The 23,747-nt window shown below is 40.9% G+C and overlaps 1 protein-coding gene across 1 annotated transcript in view; it reads left to right on the top strand.

The window, feature by feature from the left end:
- The window catches only part of LOC102258071 (receptor-type tyrosine-protein phosphatase zeta), a gene marked incomplete at its 5' end in the record, with an annotated part of 52,146 nt that extends 28,399 nt beyond the window's left edge, over positions 1–23,747 (top strand). The window contains 13 exons of the mRNA XM_014549915.1: positions 955–1,037; positions 2,387–2,430; positions 3,142–3,358; positions 4,604–4,767; positions 8,183–8,318; positions 11,544–11,690; positions 14,682–14,775; positions 15,095–15,168; positions 15,899–16,027; positions 16,908–17,054; positions 18,982–19,124; positions 20,121–20,256; positions 22,809–23,747. Of these exons, the coding sequence (XP_014405401.1) occupies positions 955–1,037; positions 2,387–2,430; positions 3,142–3,358; positions 4,604–4,767; positions 8,183–8,318; positions 11,544–11,690; positions 14,682–14,775; positions 15,095–15,168; positions 15,899–16,027; positions 16,908–17,054; positions 18,982–19,124; positions 20,121–20,256; positions 22,809–22,949 (1,655 nt within the window). The remainder of the gene's footprint in view (positions 1–954; positions 1,038–2,386; positions 2,431–3,141; positions 3,359–4,603; positions 4,768–8,182; positions 8,319–11,543; positions 11,691–14,681; positions 14,776–15,094; positions 15,169–15,898; positions 16,028–16,907; positions 17,055–18,981; positions 19,125–20,120; positions 20,257–22,808) is intronic.

Genomic DNA, 23,747 nt, shown 5'->3' with positions numbered 1-23,747 from the left:
ACATCTCCTACTGGGGATGTGCCCGAAACCAAGGTACATGCCCTTAACTGGAATTGAACCTGGTACCTTTCAGTCTGCAGGCCGATGCTCTATCCACTGAGCCAAACCAGTTAGGGCTGTACTCACTTCTTTACCCTTGAAAAGAATAGTCTGCCCTGTGAAACTACCATGTTTTCTTCCTGTAACATTTTTATTTCTTATTCTGTCGGTCCCCCAATATAGTCTCTCTGTGGAAATGCAGTTCATCCCACACACTTCATTTCAACATATTTAAATTACCACAGTACACAATGTGGAAGTCACCATAGCTTTCATCCCCCTTGATGGACAGGGCAGGATCCGTGTCTGTTGCTGGACAACCTTTCTCCTGTCTCCCTTTGCAGGAGTTCCTCTTTGAGGTTCTTCCCTTGAGGGAGCTGTTTGCTGTAACCATTCACAGACGCTTCCTAGGTCCCTTGTGCTTCCTTCTCTATGTTTCTTCCTCCATCAGCCTCATCTTCAGAGCATATTACAGTCATCCTTCCTCAGCTTCCCGAGACCTCCATCACTCTTCTCTCCCTTCAGTGGCTCTTCTCAGTTCACAGCCCAATATCCACCTTTAGACACCAATCTAAGATGTCAACTTCAGGTTTCAATCTCTACCAAAATGTTTACCATCCCAAACCAATACAGGTTCTTCCTTCATGCTCCCCCTACTACTTTGCACCTCTTTCAACACCTCAGCCTTCCTTTCTGTGCATATGTCTATTCTCACCTTCTGCATTAGAAAACTTGAAGGCAGAAGCTCTTGTTATTTTTATATTTATCTTTGTCATCTCTGGAGTCCCCCAAAGCCTCCTATAGTAAATTACATTGCATTGATTTTCATTATATTTGACAAATTATTATGTAAATATAAAGAACCTTCATGCTGAAAAGTAGTCCATGCCATAATGAGATTTTTTTTTATTACAGATGACCATAGTAGGGTTAAGCTGGCACAACTTGCTGAAAAAGACGGCAAACTGACTGATTACATCAATGCCAATTATGTTGATGTAAGCATACTTCAACTGAAATGTTATAGAAATTACATTAGAGTAAGAAGTTATTATACCACTGCACCACACACGTACCAGTATTTAATACGTGTTATATGATCGATGATAAGAAACACAAATCAGTGGTGAGAAATTCCCCTGTCTAAAAGATTTCAGACTGAATAACAGCCCAGCTCATATATTTGGTTTATCTTCTAAATGTGTGAGGGATTCAGGCTGGGAATGTATACTCAAGGTAGGATGGATGGATAGATAGATAGATGATAGATAGATAGAGATTTAGGGAGGTTTATAATCCCTTCAATATGGGAGGCAGGACCAGTGCTTATTTTGCATGTCCCAGAGCCCCTGACAATGCTGTGTAGATAGCAGATGATCAATAAATCCTTACTGAAAAACTTCCAAGGTGGTACTAGCTAAAAGTGATTACTACTAACCAGTTATCAATATAACCTCGGACATCCCTCAGGACACCCAGCTTTGTAGGGCCTGTTAGAGCTCCTCAGGGGCTGCAGACCCCTGACTAACTTACTGGTTTTTCACTGTGGTCAACGGAATGTCAGTGGAGCTCAGTTATTCTCCTGACAGTGAGCTCTCAATCTCGCTGCCTTCGTTTTGATGCTGCGTGGAACACTGAATTCAAAGAAGTGAGCACCAAATATAAGTATCCAGTGGGTTTGTTGCAGGCAACCACTTCTTGCTTCCAGATGAGGCAATAAGTATGTCATATCAAACATGGGGTTGGGAGTCAGAACTACTCATTTTGGATCCAGGTCTGCCGCTGGCTAGCTGTGGGAGCTTGGAAAGCTACTTAATTCCTCTGAGCTCCAGCATCCTCATCTTCCAATGAGGATGATGCTTCCATTTTGCAGATCGCTTATGGATCAGGGTCAATGTTTGTAGAGCATCTTGGCCAGCAATGGGTTCTCAGTGAAGCATAGTATTAATCATTGGCGTTGCTCAGTTCCACCAAGGAAAGGGTAAGGAGACACCAGAGGTTTCCTAACTGTTGTAAACAATCGAGTCCCAACGCCTGGACCACGTTTCAAAGCAGCACAGTTAAGGACCAGATTTTAAGCAAAGTCTATAGACTTAGAGTAAATATACTTGGATTAAAGGTGCACAGAATGGTGCACCCTCTTTTTCTACAAAAACATGTAGCTAAAGGAGAGTTGCTGTGTGTTTTAGCACTATTAAGTTTATCCAGCTTTGCAGGTTAATGTTAATTTTTTTTATGGTTTTCTTTTATAGAAAAAAAAATGTGCTAACCTAAAAACGTAAGTCTTAGATGGTTAAAAATGGCATGCAAATCAGTTAGTAAGAAATGTTTTCATTTATTTCTTCAGGGTTACACCAGACCAAAAGCTTACATTGCTGCCCTTTCACAGGGGTCGCCTAAGACCATTGGAAAACACATATATAATTACATATTGTTTTTGTGATTAATCACTATGCTTTAATTATGTTCAATTTGTAACAATGAAAATACATCCTGCATATCAGATATTTACATTATGATTCATAACAGTAGCAAAATTACAGTTATGAAGTAGCAACGAAAATAATTTTATGGTTGGGGGTCACCACAACATGAGGAACTGTATTAAAGGGTCGCGGCATTAGGAAGGTTGAGAACCACTGCCTTATGGCATCCCCAAAGTAATGACTAGAGGCGCTTCAAAGTGCTTTCATGGAGTCAGCCTTAGCAACCAGCAAAGGTAGGAGAGCTCATCAGGCCTCCTTTCCAGTATGACAGCTCAAGGAAAACATAACATTTTAGGGCAAAAAGTTTCACTATTAATCCAGTCATCTGCTATTGAAATGCATTCTTCATAGTTTGAGGAAGATAAATGGGGCTCATTGAACAGCAATGTGGAGTGAGATTGATTGTAATTCAGAAGAGCTGTATTCCAGTGCTGGCCCTATAGTGACTAGATACATCTGGCCACACTTTCCTCATCTGAAAGGGGGAAGTTTGGACCAGATAATTGCAAGTCCCTTTTGCTTCTTTGATCTCTCCCTGGTCTCCTCTTCAGCCAATCTGCAATCACTTAGAAAGGAAAGAAATATTTAGAAGAGTGAGAGTCCATTCCTGTCACAGTCTCAGACCTTCACAGATTTCAGGCACTGCTCTTACGTGGTTTATTGGATATGGAAAAGCATCTTTACTTTCTCTTTTGCAGAGAAAATGTGACCAGTACTGGCCTGCGGATGGTAGTGAAGAGTATGGGAACTTTCTGGTCACTCAGAAGAGTGTTCAAATGCTTGCCTATTATACTGTGAGAAATTTTACCCTGAGAAACACAAAGATAAAAAAGGTGAGTCCATAAATGATGGACATTCTCATTTGAGTAGCACATCTGGCCCGTTTGCAAGTGAACGGGTGGTATAACGAAGATAAGGTAAAAATGTATAATAAAGGCATTAAGCGTTCTTACTATAGCTACACCTCAATCCCAAAGTTTCTTCCAAGTCTCTAAATGCCAGCCATGGCTTTGGAGCTAGATTGGACATGGTGCTGATGGTTGCAGTGGATTTGATGCACAAACAAAAATTCCTGCCCCTTTCATCACTGCACATCCAACTAAAAATAGTGGAGCTTAAAGTAAGGGAAGGGGAAAAACAGAACAATGATGTAGTAATCAGGGAGGGAAGTAGGAAGGGAGAGAGGGAAGGAGGAAGGTGGGAAGGAGGGGGGGGGGGAGAAAAGGACAGAAAGAGAGATACTGAGCTTGAGATTGACTGACTCCAGGGTGGAAATTCAGGCAGTGTCTGTGTTACAGACGTGAGGAGAATTCCTTCCTCTCTCAAAAACCTCAGTCTACTCTTCAGGCCTTCATCTAATTGCATGAGGCCCACTCATATTTTGGAGCATAATCTGCTTTACTCAAAGTCTACGGATTTAAATGTCAATCACATCTAAAAATATCTTGACAGAAACATCTGGTATGACTTGGTGTTCGCCTAAACCACAGGCCACTACAGCCTGGCCAAGTCAACACATAAGATTGTTACAGAGAATCGGAATAAATCAAGCAATGCTCGGAGAGTTTGGAGTCACACTTAATTTTATGCGCCAGCTCAGAGAAAAATGCCTTTCAAATTCTGGGCCAAGCTACAAGCAGAACTTCCCTTTTTATTAAAGGGTCAGCCCTATGTGTGCTTAGTGGTAATCTCGCTGGTGGCCTTGAAAACAACACAGTTCTATCCAATTAAAAATACACCTGGCATGGCATTGAGAGTATGGGCGTATCTAGTCTCTGGCCTACAAGGTCAGACAGCTAAGTTTATCTTCCTCATTATTCAAGCAGGCTAAAGCAGGCTAGAAAGCAAAGCTATTATTTTTTTAGAATAAGAGGCCGTCTAAAAAAATAGCAGAGAATCCCAAACAGTAGTTTTACAAAATAGGGGTTAGCCTTCTCAAGATCAACCATCACAAACAACAGTGTGCACATTTGCTTCATTACAGGCTGCCCACACCCAGCTGTGAACCCTAAGCTGCTTAAGAGCCCCATGTGTTTTGCGTGTATTCCTGTGATTGATTGCTGTCTGGTCTTTTCCAGGGCTCCCAGAAAGGAAGGCCCAGTGGGCGCGTGGTCACGCAGTACCACTACACGCAGTGGCCCGACATGGGAGTGCCAGAGTACTCGCTGCCCGTGCTGACCTTCGTGAGAAAGGCATCCCAGGCCAAGCGCTACGCGGTGGGGCCTGTGGTTGTCCACTGCAGGTGAGTCTCTAACCCACAGACTTGCTTATGCTAACGACCAGGAAATCTTGAAGTGGTTTTGAAACTGGACAACCAGTGAGTCCTGGCTGCCTGTCACTATTTGAGCCAATTCAGCGGAGACAGGGTTGAATCATCTATGAGTGTTTATTCCAATAAGCCGGCAGAATGGGAGAACAGCAAGTCATCCACAAAAATCTGCTCTGCAGCCCCCCTAAGCCAACTGCTTAAATAGGGTACGAAAAAAGATTACATGGGGAAGTAGGGATTACAGGTATGGGGAAGTACGCAATTCAGGCTGGGGTGAGACTCCATTGTTTGGGCAGCAAGGTTGTTAATCTTTCCATTCTTGAATGAGAATGGACCACATTTCAAGGTTGACTCCCATGTCCCAGGTGCATACAACACCCAGCCAGGTCAGAATGTCCTTTCTTAAACCAACCCGAGGCAATCATGGTTAATACTTCCCATAACCTTATTGTTAATGTAAAAACATTCAAACCTGTAAAGAATTTGTGTGAGTTTATGTGAGCCAAACTGTGGACAATTGCCAGGAAGCAGAATCTCAACGGATTGGTATGATGCTCCGAAAAATGGCAGTTCTTCACCTCGTTTTATACATTACAATCAAAGGAGGAGATCTAGGTGGGCTACAGGAAATCCATTGGTGATAGATTAGGGAGGCAGGGTAAAGCAAAGGGGGGAACCTCTGGGATTGGATAAAAAGTAAAATGATAGACACATCTTTTATTTAGGTGGGTGCAGGATAGCTAACAGCAACAATTAACATGATAACAATAATAGTGAAGGAACTTGTGGTCTCTGTCCTGGCGCCCAGGGCATTTGGTTGTGCCCTGAGGGGTCCAGAAAAAAAGGGAAATTAAAGATACCCTGACATTTCAAGGATATGTTATCATAGATGCAAAAAGACAATAGGCTCAGTTCAGGTAAAGATTGACCTTGTCAGGGAAGACACCGGCATATGACGTGACTATCCACCAAAACTGCTTTTAGTTAAAGTTTAATTTCAGACCATCCCTGTGGTTACTTTAGGTCTTAGAGTTTGCAAGACCACCATGCAGGCCTTCCCTGAGCTTGTCAGGTTAGCATGTGGCCCCTTTTGTCCACAAGGGCTAGTCCCCAATATTCTATTTTGCCCCTAACAGTTTCATGAGGGGAATGAAATCACATACAGGTTTTCATAAATATTGATCACTAGGTAATGAATATGTCAGACTCCAATTTGATTGCTGAATATTTCAAAGCACCAGGTATTTTTACAATGTTTATTATATCCTATTTGACTGTTGAATTGGGTTTCAACTTATTAATCATGTGAGGCAGGTGGAACAATGTTTTGTCCTTAAACATTGATTACAATATGGCATGAGATAAAAATGCTTGAGAAGCAACAATCTATTGTAGAGGGATCCTATTTGACTGTTGAATTGGGTTTCAACTTATTAACCATGTGAGGCAGGTGGAACAATGTTTTATCCTTAAACATTGATTATAATATGGCATGAGATAAAAAATGCTTGAGAAGCAACAATCTATTGCAGAGGGTTTGTTTTGTTTTGTTTTGTTTTGTTTTAATCCTCACCCAAGGACATGCTTAGAGAGAGGCGGGGAGAGAGAGAGAAACATTGATGTGAAAGAGAAACATCTATACGTTGCTGCCCATACGTGCCCTACTAGCATCGTAGCTACAACACAGGTATGTACCCTGACTGGGGACGGAACTGACAACCTTTTGGTGCACTGGGCAATGCTCAATCAACTGCGCCACACTGGCTGGGCTGTTGAAGAGTTATTATGCCAGGCTTACATTAGAGAAAACATAGCACACGGTGTGTGAGGAATCTGACAGGATACTTTTAAGTTGTTTTAAAACAGTTTGGACTCTAAAACCCTTTCTCATTTTCCTGAGTTCTCCCTAATATACCCTATTGAATGTGTCATCAATTCATCCTTGCCCAAGTCGTTTAATTTCCAAGCCTGGATTGATGATAGGGGAAAAAAAATGATATAACAGAGAAAGAGGAAACAACATTGGAGGTTTCAGGTGCTATTTTTCAGTTAAAATAAAAGTAGCAGTTAACCCCTCCTGAGTGTGGACTCTCCACCAAGCTTTGTGACCACAGAAATCAAATCCATTTCTGTGTGCAGTGTTTTCATCAAAGCAGTGCCCGTGTTCTTACAGAAGCAAGTATTTTCCTTTGCTCTACAGCTTATCTGACATATTCTAATTACCTATCTCAGGAGTTCTCTTCAGACAAAGTTTGAGAGACCTATCTTGAGGTTTTTATCTGTTCACCTGAAGATAAGCTGAGGGAAACAGGAAGATGCAAGAAAAACAGCTCTGAAGGTCAGGAATTGTTTCTGAGCAAATGGAGAAGGACCAGGGTATTGTGCAGGGCAGGTGCCAATTTTCCTCTCTAGCACTTTCCACTTGTTGGAGCCGCTGAAAGGAATCCAGTCTGTGAATTCTGTCCCTTCAGTAGAGTCTTTGAAGAAGTCAGTAGATAATGACCCTTTAGAAATGACTGAAGTTAAGCTTTATTCTTCACGCTCTCGCTGAAATGATATTTTTCAGCTGCAAGCCGGATCAAATTCTTTTTCCCATTAATGCGGAAATCTTTACAAACATGTCTCCCTGGCAATACAGACCCAAGGACCTTTTCTTTTCAGAATCTGGTGACGCTGGTGCTTTTATTTTTCTCAGATTAATTGTCTATTTATTATGCTCTGACAAACAATGTTTTCACTGTGCAATATAAAATGAATAATAAATATAATTATTGAAAATAAAAAATCTACAACAGAGCCCTGGCTGATTCGGCTCAATGGATAGCGCGTCAGCCTGCAGACTGAAGGGTCCGTTCAATTCTGTTTTCACTGTGCAATATAAAATGAATAATAAATATAATTATTGAAAATAAAAAATCTACAACAGAGCCCTGGCTGATTCGGCTCAATGGATAGCGCGTCAGCCTGCAGACTGAAGGGTCCCCGGTTCAATTCCAGTCAAGGGCACATGTCTGGGTTGTGGGCCGATCCCCAGTGTGGGGCATGCAGGAAGCAGATGATCAATGATTCTCTCTCATCACTGATATTTCTATCTATCTCTCCCTCTCTCTTCCTCTCTGAAATCGATAAAAAAAATATTTTTAAAAAAATCTACAACAGAAATAGATTGTTTTGCAATTTGACTGGTAGGAAAAAAAATTAATGGAAACGTTGTCATTTGAAGCATATGCTTACCAACTACTTCAATTTTGGATAGCTAATTATTTATTATGTGGCTAGTTTGCTCGAGGAAGGAAATTATTTTCATTTACAAGACAGCTCATTGTGACCTATCTTCCAATTTATTCTGTGCTTGACATTGAAACAGTTTATCTTTTGTTTTCTTTAGTGCTGGAGTTGGGAGAACAGGCACATATATTGTGCTGGACAGTATGTTGCAGCAAATTCAACATGAAGGCACAGTCAACATATTCGGCTTCTTAAAACACATCCGTTCACAAAGAAACTATTTGGTGCAAACTGAGGTATGAGAAAAGGGATTCTTTTATTTATCTAAGGGTTGGAAACATCACTAAAACGCTAACGCTGGATAGACAAGTGTTTGTATTAGCAGGCGAGTTAGTCTGGCAAGGCTGCCATAGAAAGTACTACAAACCGGTTTAAACAACAGATACGGATTGTCCCATCGTTTTGGAAGCTGGAAGTCTAAAATCGCGGTGTTGGCAGGGCCATGCTGCCTCTGAAACCTCTAGCGGGGGGTCCTTTATTATCTTTTCAAGCTTCTGGTAGCACGTGTGTTCCTGGGATGGAGCAGCCTAAGTCCAACCCCTGTCTCTGTCTTCAAAGGGCCCTTTTCCCTCTGTGTCCATGTCCCAATTTTCCTCTCACAAGGACACTAGCCACTGCCTCAGTCTAATTATTTACATGTGCAATGATTCTGTTTACAAGTACGGTCACATTCTGAGGTGCTGGGGGTTAAGGCTGCTTTTGGGGGGACACACAGTTCAACCCATAAGAGGTAATTGCGTATAATTCATGGAAGGGCCAGATAAATTTTGTCTATTTTGTGACCAAATGGGAACTATCTTTAAAGTAACACCAATTACAGAGGAGATTCAGAAAATGAATCTTCCGCTAGCAAAATCCTCAAGTTTTTCCTCCACATAGTCAACGAATGGATTCATTTTTATATTTAAAAAGCATGAATTATGCTCAAGTTCTATCCATTTTTAGGCCCATGTTCTTTACACGTTGGGAGAACAGGCACATATATTGTGCTGGACAGTATGTTGCAGCAAATTCAACATGAAGGCACAGTCAACATATTCGGCTTCTTAAAACACATCCGTTCACAAAGAAACTATTTGGTGCAAACTGAGGTATGAGAAAAGGGATTCTTTTATTTATCTAAGGGTTGGAAACATCACTAAAATGCTAACGCTGGATAGACAAGTGTTTGTATTAGCAGGTGAGTTAGTCTGGCAGGGCTGCCATAGAAAGTACTACAAACCAGTTTAAACAACAGATACGGATTGTCCCATCGTTTTGGAAGCTGGAAGTCCAAAATCGCGGTGTTGGCAGGGCCATGCTGCCTCTGAAACCTTTATTATCTTTTTGAGCTTCTGGTAGCATGTGTGTTCCTGGGTTGGAGCAGCCTAAGTCCAACCCCTGCCTCTGTCTTCAAACGGCCCTCTTCCCTCTGTGTCCATGTCCCAATTTTCCTCTCACAAGGACACTAGCCACTGCCTCAGTCTAATTATTTACATGTGCAATGATTCTGTTTACAAGTACGGTCACATTCTGAGGTGCTGGGGGTTAAGGCTGCTTTTGGGGGGACACACAGTTCAACCCATAAGAGGTAATTGCGTATAATTCATGGAAGGGCCAGATAAATTTTGTCTATTTTGTGACCAAATGGGAACTATCTTTAAAGTAACACCAATTACAGAGGAGATTCAGAAAATGAATCTTCCGCTAGCAAAATCCTCAAGTTTTTCCTCCACATAGTCAACGAATGGATTCATTTTTATATTTAAAAAGCATGAATTATGCTCAAGTTCTATCCATTTTTAGGCCCATATTCTTTACACATCTGTGGCACAGGACAAGTCTGCATATCTGTGTTGGTTGTCGCTATGTCTAAATAAAAAGGAATGTAAATTGAAAATTATTAATGGCAGCTTGAAAGCGATTGGAAACAGAACAGGTTTTAAACCAAACCAAATTTCATTTCATAAAAGAACTGACATTCTAGTCACATAAGACTAGAGCAGTGGTTCCCAGTGTGGGGCACACACTCCACAGGGGGGCAATTTGATTTTTAAGGGGGGGGGCTTTCAAGAATGAGTTATTAACAGTGAATTTTTTGCATTTCTTATGACTCTAGGGGCCTCATATACAGTATATAAATATATCTTGTGACATATTTATGCATTTCAGTTCTCTATTATATGTTTTGAAACTCTGCTATTTTTTCATATCACTTTGTATTATTATTTTTTAACAATTTCTTAGTGATTTCTTCTTCAGTACTTCAACTGTCCTTTCGTTTGTTTAGTTTTCTCTTTCATGGATGCCATGTTCTTTGGAAGTTTGTTTAGACCAAGTGAATGGCCTTTGACGCTTCCTGCATGTGAATAGGAGTTCACTTTTTGAATAATAAGAATTATATGTCACGGGGAGGAGGGGGGCAGGCGGGGCATCAGGATTTTAGAGATGCTTAGGTGGGGCACGGCCAAAAAAAAGGTTGGGGACCAATGGTCTAGAGAAAAGAGTCCTATTCATAAAAAGGAGATAACTCTTTAAAACCGTATAAATAATTACACTAAATTATATATGACGGGCTAAAGGGAGAATTATAATGGACAGAGGGGAAGACCCATCAGAGGGATAGAGGTCATGGAAGTCCTCATGCAGAATGCGGACGTGGGCCTTGGGTTGACGGCAGGGCAGAGACAAAGAGATGCTTAGGTGGGGCACGGCCAAAAAAAGGTTGGAGACCACTGGTCTAGAGAAAAGAGTCCTATTCATAAAAAAGAAGATAACTCTTAAAAACCATATAAATAATTACACTAAAGGGAGAATTAGAATGGACAGAAGGAAAGACCCATCAGAGGGATAGAAGTCATGGAAGTCCTCATGCAGAATGCGGAAGTGGGCCTTGGGTTGACGGCAGGGCAGAGACAGGGCATTGCTGTGCCTCCTCAAATCATCCTGCCTCCTTCCCACAGGAAATGGAGAGGTGAGGGAAGAGAAGAGCTCTGTTCCCCCTCCACGGCCTCTTTTCCTCCCCCTGCCTTCCTGCCGGGCCTGATAAGCAATCTTTTGTGGGTTTCTCTCCACCCTCAGTATAACTCCTTCTGTCTGTCAATGGAAGATACTGCTTTTATACCTAGATCAGCGGTTCTCAACCTGTGGGTCTCGACCCTTTGGGGGTCGAACGACCCTTTCACAGGGGTCGCCTAAGACCATCGGAAAACACATACATAATTACATATTGTTTTTGTGATTAATCACTATGCTTTAATTATGTTCAATTTGTAACAATGAAAATACATCCTGCATATCAGATATTTACATTACGATTCATAACAGTAGCAAAATTACAGTTATGAAGTAGCAACGAAAATAATTTTATGGTTGGGGGTCACCACAACATGAGGAACTGTATTAGGAAGGTTGAGAACCACTGACCTCGATGCACCTAAGGAAAACCTGAGTAATATTCCCTCCTGCCCCTGCCTTGCCAGGAACAGTACGTCTTCATTCACGACGCGCTGGTGGAGGCCATACTGAGCAAAGAGACTGAGGTGCCAGAGAGTCATATTCATGCCTATGTCAACGCGCTCCTCATTCCCGGGCCGACGGGCAAAACAAAGCTGGAGAAACAATTCAAGGTGAGTCCTCTTGGCAGCGCCTCGGGTCCCGCCACAGAACTGAATGTGCCTGCCTCCCCTCGTTGGAGTCGACAGGGCCATGGGGATGGGTGGAGAGAGCTGCTGGCACAGTGGCTCCTATTGTTCTCTGCAACGGGCAGCGAAGCCACGTGGTACGTTTCAAGGAGAACCTTCCTCTGGAGTGGCGAGAAGAAAAAGTTCTCAGAAACCCTAGACTAACTTTCATAAATGCAGACTCGGGCAGGGGAAGGGGGGCACCCAGCCCACCAGGATGAACAGACAGGCCTTACAATACAGACCGCACAAGTGCTCTTCTCACGTTGAAAAAACCAGACCACTCAGCCTCGAGTGCGGTGGCTCGGGCTGTTCGTGCTGCTCTTTGGAAAAAGTCTGCCCCACTTGAAGGCCCTGAGCTAGAATAGGCGACACCACAACAATGGCTTCTGCAACCCCGTTTCTCCCACGCACCCTGTCCCCCGGCCGCGCACCAGGGAGGAGAGCACGGGGTGTTTCTGTTGTTGTTTAATATTATTCCTCCTGCAGCCCAGCTCTCTGACTTCCAGAAATCAGGGAGCAAAGAATTCAGAAAGCAGGTGTTACCCGGCCTGCCAGCTGGGGCCGGGGCTTCCGGAGGAATGGAGGCTGCTGCTGTGCTCCCCGTTATTCCCGTGCTAACCTCTTACTTCCCAGGATCCCCGGAGAAACAGGGCCAGGTTCTGGAGAAGGACAATCTGGGAAGAATTCAGAAGACGTTGGAAAAACCCAGGAGAGTTAGTTAACAAACCTTGAGATTTCAGGTTTTCCCCTCCCTTCTCCCCAGCCTAGGACATAGAAGATGTTAGCACTGAATTGTCTCTGATGTGTGGCCCTCTTAGCACCGTTTGCACTTGGGAGGAGTAAGAGAAAGACGAGGGGTGAATGCTGCACTGAGAACCTGCTGTTGGGAAAACATAAACGTTTCACTCAGTCAAGCTTCTCTGAGGCAGAAAGAAACACTGAAGGAAACGTGCCCGGCACGGCTCCCAGAAACAGATAATAAGGAAATACTAAATGTTAACATTAGGTTGTTAGGATAGCTTTTCCTTTAATTAAAAAAAAATACATATGTCTTACCCATATTCAGCATTTCACTATGTGCTATCCCTGACACAGTTCTATAAGAGAACTGATACGGCTTCCACTGGATGACCAGGATCAAATGGAAATATCAATTATGACATCAGACTCCAATGAAAAAGAGAGACATTTGACCCTGTTTCCTGTTAACATCATAAGTAGGAAATGCAGGTGTGTGTGCGTGTGCTATATTGTCATATAAGGAAAGGTATTGATTCAAGTTTATCCATAGGGAAATTTCTCTGAAATAAATTACATGTCTATTTATTCAACAAATATATATCAGACACCTATCACATGTCAGGCTTTTGTGTTTGACACTGATTTTATTTTATTTTTTTTGAAACTGATTTTAAAATTAATATAGCATAAAGGTCCCAAAACATCCAAACCAGTACTGAAAAATAAGAAATAGAAATGTATTGTACTGCTTATGGAAGACTTATTATGCAGATATAATAATATTTAAAAACAGACAAATAAGCCAGAGGAGCCATGCACATGTGTAAATTGTTGTGATTAATACGACATTCCAAATTAGTAAGGTAAGGATGAACTAATCAGTAAATGATATTAAACAATTCCTCTGTGGGATCAAGTAAATTTAGGCCCCTACCACACCTCAAACACTACAATTATTCAGGATGGATTTTAAGTACCTCAAGGTGAACGCTAACTATTATAACTATTAGAGGGACATACCTTTCAAGGGTTCAGAGTAAAGAAGGGATTTTTAAATAAAAACATAATCTACAAAAATCTTAAGGGAAAACTTAATACATTGGGTGTAAATGTCTATGTGATTAAAGAGAACAAAGATATTTGCAACTTTTTAAACAGACTATAGGTTTACCTTCAAGATATCAAAAACCCCTACAAATCAATAACTGACAGTGAAGCAGAAATATGAAACTACAGTCCTCAAAGAAGAAACCTAAATGGCTGATGAACATTAAAGTACTCCATCTCACAATAATTAAGGAAATGCAAATCAAAACCATGATACAGCACTTTTTTATATATCTAAACTTAAGCACTGGACACCCTAGTTGGTTTGGCTCAGTGAACAGAGTGTCAGCCTGCGGACTGATGAGTCCCTGGTTTGATTCCAGTCAAGGGCACATGCTTGGGTTGCAGGCTCCATCCCCAGTGAGGGGCATGCAGGAGGCAGCTGATCAATGATTCTTTCTCATCATTGATATTTCTATCTTTCTTTCCCTTTCCCTTCCTCTCTGAAATCAATAAAAAAGAAATTTTTTTTTTCAAAAAGACTTAAACACTGGTGACTCCTAATTCTCTGTAGAAATCCTCACATGTGTGAACATTCAGAAATATAGAAGGGATATTCATTGCTACAAATTTTGACATAGCAAAACATTGGAAATGACCTGAACATTCAGTAATTGGGGAATAGATAAATAGCAAGTAGATTATTCATGTGATGGAGTATTAAAAGAATGAATAAAATCCAACTATGCTCATATATATTTACACACACACACACAGTATGCAGCTTGTCTCCCAACTGCACGAGATTTAAGTAGAGGAAATGGAGAGTGCACACCCACTGAGGAAGCCATGGGGAAGGTCTTCCCGATGCTGCAAGTCACCTAGGAAGCTAGTGTTCTCTGCTTCTTCCAGCTTCCCTGGTGTAAAACACAGATGTGCCACAGAGTTCCCTAAAACAAGTTTAGTTCAAGGAATTCTTGAAAAAAAAAGTCAGATTTGTTTATATTCAGTATCCTACCTTGGTTGGGCTGTGTCTATGTATAGGAGTGTGTGTGTGTGTGTGTGTGTGTGTGTGTGTGTGTGTGTATTTGAGTGACTTTAATAAAATAAAAAATAACCTGTATTTTCCTTCACTCCCATTCTCAGCTCCTGAGTCAGTCAAATATACAGCAGAGTGACTATTCTACAGCCCTAAAGCAATGCAACAGGGAAAAGAACAGAACTTCTTCCATTATTCCTGGTAGGATATGTTGAATCTAGAAAAAAAAAACACAACAAACTTTTTTTGGTTTAGAATACAAACCTTGTAAGGAATTTGACAATATTTGTACATTTTAGGACAAAAGCAATACACTCAGATTTTTTCTAATTATGTAACTTTTAAAAAGGACTCTCAAACCCTGAAGTGTCATCTAAAACTGCAAAATACATGGTAACGTGAGCTTAAAGGTCACAGACACTCAGCTTGAGACATGCAGCTGTGTTTTGCCATGTGGGGCTGAAGGGGAAGGTGTAGCATGGGGGGCACGGTTGTTTACCCAGAATGCTTTGTGTTGCAGTGGAAAGATCACGGGTTGGCATTTCGTCCCTGAGCGGGGAAGGCACAGACTACATCAACGCCTCCTATATCATGGTAAGTCAGAGAAGTCGCTGGGGAAACTGCCTGCCAGTTTGTGTTACCAGAACCAAAACCAGAGTGAGCTGCCTGAAGCAGTAGCTGGGAACATGGGCAGCAGCCCAGGTGGACAGAAGTCAAATCTGATGACGGCAGGCCCACCACCCGCAGTAGCGATAGAAGACAGCATTCCCTGATGCTGTAATGTAGGCTGGGACTGGGAAAACCTGCAAGTAAGTAGGTGCAGGGAGCAAACACCATTAGGGCTGATGAAGAGACACAAAACATGTGCTCATCCATCAGAGGGCCTCTGGACACCAAAGTGCCCTGTTGCCAGAGGTGTGAAATTTGCACGCTGTCGCTGGGACTTGTGGGAAATGAGAAATGTAACTCTCTCTAGATTTCCACCCTATTTAGTGAAGGAGATAGGGTTCATAAGTCATTTTGATAAGTCTGCTCCTAGAGCTGATGGCTGTGTGAACTTGGGCATCTGCTTAATCATCTGTAAAATGGGGATCACATTTTCTATCCCGTAGTACCGCTGGGAGGAATAACCAACTTAATGGGAAGAAATGCTTAGTGCTATACCTGGTATAGAGCAGTGCCCCCTAAACACTGACTGGCGTAATCACATTGTTACTTAAAAACACAATCTGAAAATGAAGAGACGGCCATAAACCTACCAATGTTTTCTGAATATTTAAAGTCATATGTCAAGGTTTTATCTACCTTCTTTTTGATTGTGTAGGGTTATTACCAGAGCAACGAATTTATCATCACTCAGCATCCCCTTCTCCACACCATCAAAGATTTCTGGAGGATGATATGGGACCATAACGCCCAGCTGGTGGTTATGCTTCCTGATGGTCAAAACATGGTAAGGCCCTCAGGCCGCTGTTAGTATTTTCCTTGAGGTTAGTATTTTCCTTGAGGGAGAACTATCAGCTCACAACAGCCGGAAGTCCAGCAAACAAACCAGTCATGTTTTCAACTAATAAAGTAATGTCCCTGGAGTTGCACCTTGACTATTACTGGGCCTGGTTTGGTTATGCAATCAGATCTGAAATTGTTGAATGACAGTTTTAAATAAGGGTAGGTTGAAATTAATTTAAATTTAAGTATTTTGTGACACAGTCTAAGAAACTTACAATCACAATCATGAATGAAGTCAGTCCATATGCTTCTACTGTATATATTTTTAATAAAACTTTGTAAGATATTTGGAGATTCCCTCAGTTTGAGGCTATCCATAGAAGACCAATTTGGAATAAAGTGAACTCCCAGTATCCGAAGGACTTTTTAGTATCAGAAAATCATGGATGCCCTATGCTACTATTCATATGTATTTGGAGAAACCCCAAAATAAAATCTAATTAATATCTCATTTAGCCTTTGCATATATACCTTGAGATTCATTTCTTGTCCATAAAGTTATGCTGACCATTCCAAATGATGCTGTAAATTGCTGAGCTCTTAAAAACACTTGACTTTCATCTACTAAGTTATCAATTATAGAAGCAACAACTAATCTTTGTTATTGATAAACTAAGGAAACAAAAAAGCAATAATTTGTGTTCTTAAGTTTTATTCTGCAGGTCAATCTGGTTTATAAGACACAAGATTTTAAGAGTAAATTTTGCAGTTCAAAGAAAAACGTGTTGAATTGTCTATGGCAACCAGTTACCTTCATTTCACAGCCTGCTTAATTAAGAAATTTTATTAAAATCTAGCATTTTCTTTGGTTTTTAATCCTCCAGGCAGAAGATGAATTTGTTTATTGGCCAAATAAAGATGAGCCTATAAATTGTGAAAGCTTTAAGGTCACTCTTATGGCTGAAGAACACAAATGTCTGTCTAATGAAGAAAAACTTTTAATTCAAGATTTTATCTTAGAAGCTACACAGGTATGGATATAACCTAAATGATAAACTTTTCATCTTAAGCACATTTAAATATATGCTCTTTAAGGATCTTTTCCAGCAATAAAAAGAAGGAAACCGATTTCTTACAAATTGAGACAGATTACCTAAATAGTTTTACTTTACTTGTCACTTTCATTTTCAAAATCTTGTAGAATCATTAAATACTTAATTATCACTAAATGACAGGGTTCCTGACTTCTACACACACAGGAAAACAACGATTTCTCTTTTACTTCAGAACAGTTGCCGATAGAACTTAAGTTGAAAGTAAACAAAGTAAAAAAAAGTTGAATCAATCCTTATTCTCATGTGTTAACTTTACCTTGAATTCTCTTAAGTAAAATGGGAAACATATTACCTAGTAAACTAACGCATTGCTGTCCAGGAATATATGAGCTGATAAGTGAAGAAGTGCTTTGAAAATGTGCAGTGAGCTAGAATTGTTTTACTAAATTAAATTATATATATGAGAGGAAGAGGGAGATAGAAACATCAATGATGAGAGAGAATCATTGATGAGCTGTCTCCTGCACACCCACTACTGGAGATTGAGCCCGCAACCTGGGCATGTGCCCTGACCGGGAATCAAACCGTGACCTCCTGGTTTATACTAGTAGGTAGACCTATGCTGAACCACTGAGCCATGGCGGCCAGGCTCTTGTTACTTTTATAAGGAAATCATCTGGTGCCTTTTTAAAAAATGCATTTTTACCTTGAAAAATCACCTTTTTACCCTTTTTCCTAAATGTTTTATAGCTCCACCTGAAATTGACATTTTCTATTATGTTTTGTGAGGCAAGGCCCAATTTCCTTATTTTCCATGTGGATAACCATTGTCCCAGCATATTTAGTGATCAGCAATACCAGTTCAGTCATAAATCAGATTTCTCTCGTATATGTATGGGCTTGTTTCTTGGATCTCTATGTATTATATTGGTCTCTTTGTTCATGCCTCTGCCAAAACTATAGGTTCTTGTTCATTCTTATAGGATATAAGACTTTGTGATAGCTAATGAGATAGTTTCCTATATTGACTATCTTCTTCAGTTGTATCTTGGATATTTTGGACTTTTGCACTTCCATATAAAATGTTGGTTCTGCTGCTTTTTTAAAATTTATTTTTTTATTATTCTTTAAAATATATTTTTATTGATTTCAGAGAGGGAGAGGGAAAGATAAAAACATCAATAATGAGAATCATTGATCAGCTGCCTCCTGCACACCCCCTACTGGAAATTCAGTCTGCAACCCCAAGCATATGCCCTTGATCAGAACCGAACCTGGGACCCTTCAGTCCGCAGGCCAACACTCTATCCACTGAACCACGCCGGCTGGGCATCTGCTGCTTGTTTTTAAATGTAACATTTGATTGTGTACACTTCAGGAGCCGGGAGGTCTGAAGTGTAAGGGATTTAAAGTCACACAGGCTGCTTGGTCACTTAAGCAAGAATCAGAACTGGGACCAGGTTGAAACCAAACACCACCCTCCTTGCCAGCGTCTTCCCCAGTGTCCTGCTGTCTCTTTTCCCCTTAGTTAAACCTGAGTGATACTGGTACTGAAAAAGTCTATGATATTTTTAAAATAAATTTTAACACTGAAGATTTCTTTTTGTAAGTTTAAATTTAGCATCACAGACACATCTTTGGCACATACTTTCATGGTTTGATTGGCATAATCCCACAAATAAGGTTTATCGTTAGAATAAGAAAGAGATGCATCTATATGTGACCAGTGTGGCCTCACAGCAACGTCTCTCTTCTGTGGAGGACAGGCTGACACTGTTGCTGCTCGCTTGTGCGTGCTGTTGGCTTTCATCACCTTCCTGTGATTTCTGATTTTCCTCACTTATTCTACTCAGTAACCCATCTGATTCTTTTAAACACATGATTTTTTTCTTTCTTGTTATAGGATGATTATGTACTGGAAGTGAGGCATTTTCAGTGTCCCAAGTGGCCAAATCCAGATAGCCCCATTAGTAAAACTTTTGAACTTCTAAGTCTTATCAAAGAAGAAGCTGCCAGCAGGGATGGGCCCATGATTGTCCACGATGAGTAAGTTCCACACTCGAAATCAAGTTGTGCCTTAGCATCCCCTCGGCGTACTCGGATTTCTGCTGTCTCTGTACTCACCTAATGCTTTGGGCCAATGTAGTGATTCAGTGTGGGTGGATTATCTGCTTCTTACAAGGTGAACACGGAATTTCTTGTTTTCACTTCTCTTGGAGCTCCTCTTGAAGGCAGGAGATGGGTGTGGGATCACAAAAATGTGCTCTTGCAATGGATGCCAAGAGCCCTTTGTGTGATGGTCCAGATTGATTGATTGATTTATAGTTAATCCTCGCCCGAGGGTATTTTTCAATTGATTTTTAGAGAGGGTGGAAGGGAGGGAGAGAGACACACAGAGAGAAACATCAATGTGAGAGAGACACACTGATTGGTTGCCTCCCGTGCATGCCCTGACCAGGGCTAGGGATAAGCAAGCAACCGCGGTACGTGCTCTTGACTGGAATCAAACCTGAGACTCTTCAGTCCATGGGCCAACACTCTACCCACTGAGCCAAACTGGCTAGGGCTGATGACTCATTTTAGCATTTGAATTTTTACAGGTGCTAATCAGAGACATTTCTCAGCCATGAACTTTCTTGGAATAGGAGTAAAATTGATATATTTTTTATTTACCAGAAACAGAGATCTTTATCCAATAGGTCTTTCCAGGTTTTTGCTATAAGCAAATAAAAAAATGTGTGTGCTGGAATTACGTATTATGTACATGTTATATGTAATGCATATTATAACCTTAGCCAGAGCATTCTTATTTATTGCGAGCTCCTCGTAATCCTCTGTAAAGTATCTCATTACTAAGATCATGAGCACTTGTTGAGTGTTCTATAAACCATAAACCACAGTTTTATGCACAATAAAGAGAAGCAATTCATTAGAAATCTCAGTGTTCTTAGGGCAAAGTTGTCAAGAGTACATACTCTGTGAGTCCCAAATATGAAAGCCCGATGAATCTGAATGGAGTTTGTCCCTCTCCTTTGCTTCAAGGCACGGAGGAGTGACAGCAGGAACTTTCTGTGCTCTGGCAACCCTTATGCACCAACTAGAAAAAGAAAATTCCGTGGATGTCTACCAAGTAGCCAAGATGATTAATCTGATGAGGCCAGGAGTCTTTGCTGACATCGTAAGTAACAAAGCAATGAAGCAAACTTCTCACTGCTACTACTTACTTCCTAGAGGCTGCCAGCATCATTTTATCCTACATCAAAAAAGGCCACATTGACTGACAGCATTAGATGTAGTTTTCGGCCTGAATTACAAGTTATTCTGTCTCCAGTCCATATAACTGGAACTATAAATAAGAAACATTTACATTTTTTCTTCTAGAAAATTTATGGCTAAAAATTTTAAATGTGTGCTTTTTTTTTTACAAGATTTATTGTAATTCTGCCAAATATCCCCAGTAGAAGCACCAACACCCTGACTTATCCAACAAAATAAATGGCTACGTTTCCAGAGTTCAAGTTCTGCCTAGCTCAGAGAACCGTCAGAAGACACACCCAAAAGTCTTAAACTTTTGAAGTTTTTACTTTTCTTTCAAGTGAAATCTAATTTCTGAAGTTAACAACCGGCTAATTCTTGGATACTTTTAAAAAGAAAGAGAGACTCAGATGATCAAAACAGAGATACAGCACATCTGGAGAAGTTGGTTTCGACACTGAAATAATTTGGAAGTTTTTATTGTAGAAATTTGGGCTGAAAAGACGATAGGGAACTTAGTTCAAGTGGCCCAATGGGAGAAGCTTATGTGGTCTGTGCATGTATAAGGGACTTAGAAAAGGTCCATTGTTTGAGCTACAGCCCAAACCCACTGGCCAAAGGCAAGGTAACCCCTGCATACCTGCACCTCAGAGGAGCCCCTATTACACATCTCATTCAGATCCGTTGGGTTGTATCAAGCTTGTCCTGTAGGGAATTGCTTTCCAGAGGTAGTCCTTTCACCCATTTTGAGGATGCATTCAATGGGGCACCAGTTCCCATGTGGTCCTAAGGATGGTTTGCTATGATGTTAGTCCCCAACTCACTTTCTCTGCAGCTGCCTTCCCCTACCCACCACAACCACACCAGCATCTGTAAGAGGAAAGCTACCTATTCTACTGTGTCTCTACTCTGAAACCTCAGCAGGGCACACGCTCGCTCACCTTTGGTAAAGCAGGGATAGGCGCGGTCAGGTGGGGAGAGTGTGAAGAATACTGGATAAGTGGATCTTGGGAAAGGCCTGCATTCTGCATGGGTGTCTCAGCTGACTGACGTGCAGTCCTCCCCCCTAATAGACAAACCCAATGGTTTCCATAACAACTAGAGGACGGAGAATGAGCACCTTATTTGGGAGTGGGTTACAGGTGCCCCATGCCAGAGAGCTACACACAAGTTGACCAGTCACTGACGGAACCCTATCACATCGCCTTCTCGGTGACTCCATGAAGTAAATGAATAAGGACGGAGTGCTTGCCATAAGCCAATGTGTGTGTACCAATTTTCTAGGACAGTGGTCCGCAAACTCATTAGTCAACAGAGCCAAATATCAATAGTACAACAATTGAAATTTCTTTTGAGAGCCAAATTTTTTAAACTAAAACTATATAGGTAGGTACATTGTTATTAACTTAGTTAGGGTACTCCTAAGGCTTAGGAAGAGCCACACTCAAGGGGCCAAAGAGCCGCATGTGGCTCGCGAGCCGCAGTTTGCCGACCACGGTTCTAGGACAATGAAAATTAGCTAATTAAATAGTTGTGTGTTTTTTTATCCTCACCAGAGGATATTTTTCCATTGATTTTTAGAGAGAGTGGAAGAGAGAGAGAAAGAGAGAGAAACATCGTTATTTGGGAGTGGGTTACAGGTGCCCCATGCCAGAGAGCTACACACAAGTTGACCAGTCACTGACGGAACCCTATCACATCGCCTTCTCGGTGACTCCATGAAGTAAATGAATAAGGACGGAGTGCTTGCCATAAGCCAATGTGTGTGTACCAATTTTCTAGGACAGTGGTCCGCAAACTCATTAGTCAACAGAGCCAAATATCAATAGTACAACAATTGAAATTTCTTTTGAGAGCCAAATTTTTTAAACTAAAACTATATAGGTAGGTACATTGTTATTAACTTAGTTAGGGTACTCCTAAGGCTTAGGAAGAGCCACACTCAAGGGGCCAAAGAGCCGCATGTGGCTCGCGAGCCGCAGTTTGCCGACCACGGTTCTAGGACAATGAAAATTAGCTAATTAAATAGTTGTGTGTTTTTTTATCCTCACCAGAGGATATTTTTCCATTGATTTTTAGAGAGAGTGGAAGAGAGAGAGAAAGAGAGAGAAACATCGATGTGAGAGAAACACATCAATTGGTTGCCTCCTGCACATGCCCAACCAAGGCCCAGACCCGGGAGGGGCCTGCAACCGAAGTACGTGCCCTTACCGGAATTGAACCTGGGGCTCTTTGGTCCGAAGGCCAATGCTCTATCCACTGTGTCAAACTGGCTAGGGCAATTAAAAAGCTATTTTAAATGTCATCAGAAGAAGACATTCATATAGATTGTGTGCCTTTGCTGAGTATCACAGAGCCCCTAACACAGAGCTCTTCCATGGACAGTGCCCAAGTGTCACTAAAAGTATTCCTTCCGTTTACAGATGGATGTCTTCACTGAGCTTCTGTTTGTAACTCCCATTCTCTGTTTCCTAGGAGCAGTATCAGTTTCTCTACAAAGCAGTCCTCAGCCTTGTGAGCACGAGGCAGGAAGAGAATCCATCCACCTCTCTGGACAGTAACGGCGCAGCCTTGCCCGATGGAAATATAGCCGAGAGCTTAGAGTCTTTAGTTTAGCACAGAGAGGGGTGACGAAACTCCCTATCTCAAATTAAACTGGAAAATCCATTTTTCTGTTCCCTGTTTTCTTTCCCATCACCTGACAGTAACTTTCATGACATAGGATTCTGCTGCCAAATTTATATTATTAACAATGTGTGCCTTTTTGCAGAACTTCTTGTAATTCACTTATTGTGCTTAAACTAAAATGATTGAATTTTACAGTATTTCTAAGAATGGAATTAGGGTGTTTTTTGTATTGATTTTAACAGAAATTTTCAATTTATAGATATTAGGAATTCCAAACTACAGAAAACATGTTGTTTTAGTGTCAAATTTTTAGCTGTATTTGTAGCAAGCAACAGGTTTGCTGGAAATATAACTTTTAATACAGTAGACTGTAAATAAAATGCTCTGCTCCTTATGATATTCAACATTTTACAACTGCAGTATTCACCTAAAGTACAAAATAATCTTCTACTTACTGTAAATACTGCTCTAGTGTCTCCATGGACCAAATTTATATTTATAATCGTAGATTTTTATATTTTAATACTGAGTCGGTTTTCTAGTTCTGTGTCATTGCTTAGTTTAATGATATAGTTCCTTGTCTGGTCTTGCTTTATGAGTCTCCTGATATTGTTCCATGTTATCTCAGTGGTTAACTCTGTTTTAGCATGTAATTTTAACTTTTATGGAAAATAGAAATACATTTGTTTTGAAAGAATATGTTTTTATGAAAATAACACCTTACCCAACATTGTTCAAATGGTTTATTGAAGGGATTGCAAAAATAAATATAAGTATTGCCATCAA

The sequence above is a fragment of the Myotis brandtii genome, unplaced genomic scaffold, assembly GCF_000412655.1.
Source record: "Myotis brandtii unplaced genomic scaffold, ASM41265v1 scaffold575, whole genome shotgun sequence".
NCBI lineage: Eukaryota > Metazoa > Chordata > Mammalia > Chiroptera > Vespertilionidae > Myotis > Myotis brandtii.
Note: the sequence above shows the minus strand (reverse complement) of the source record. Positions and strands in the feature narration are given on the sequence as shown.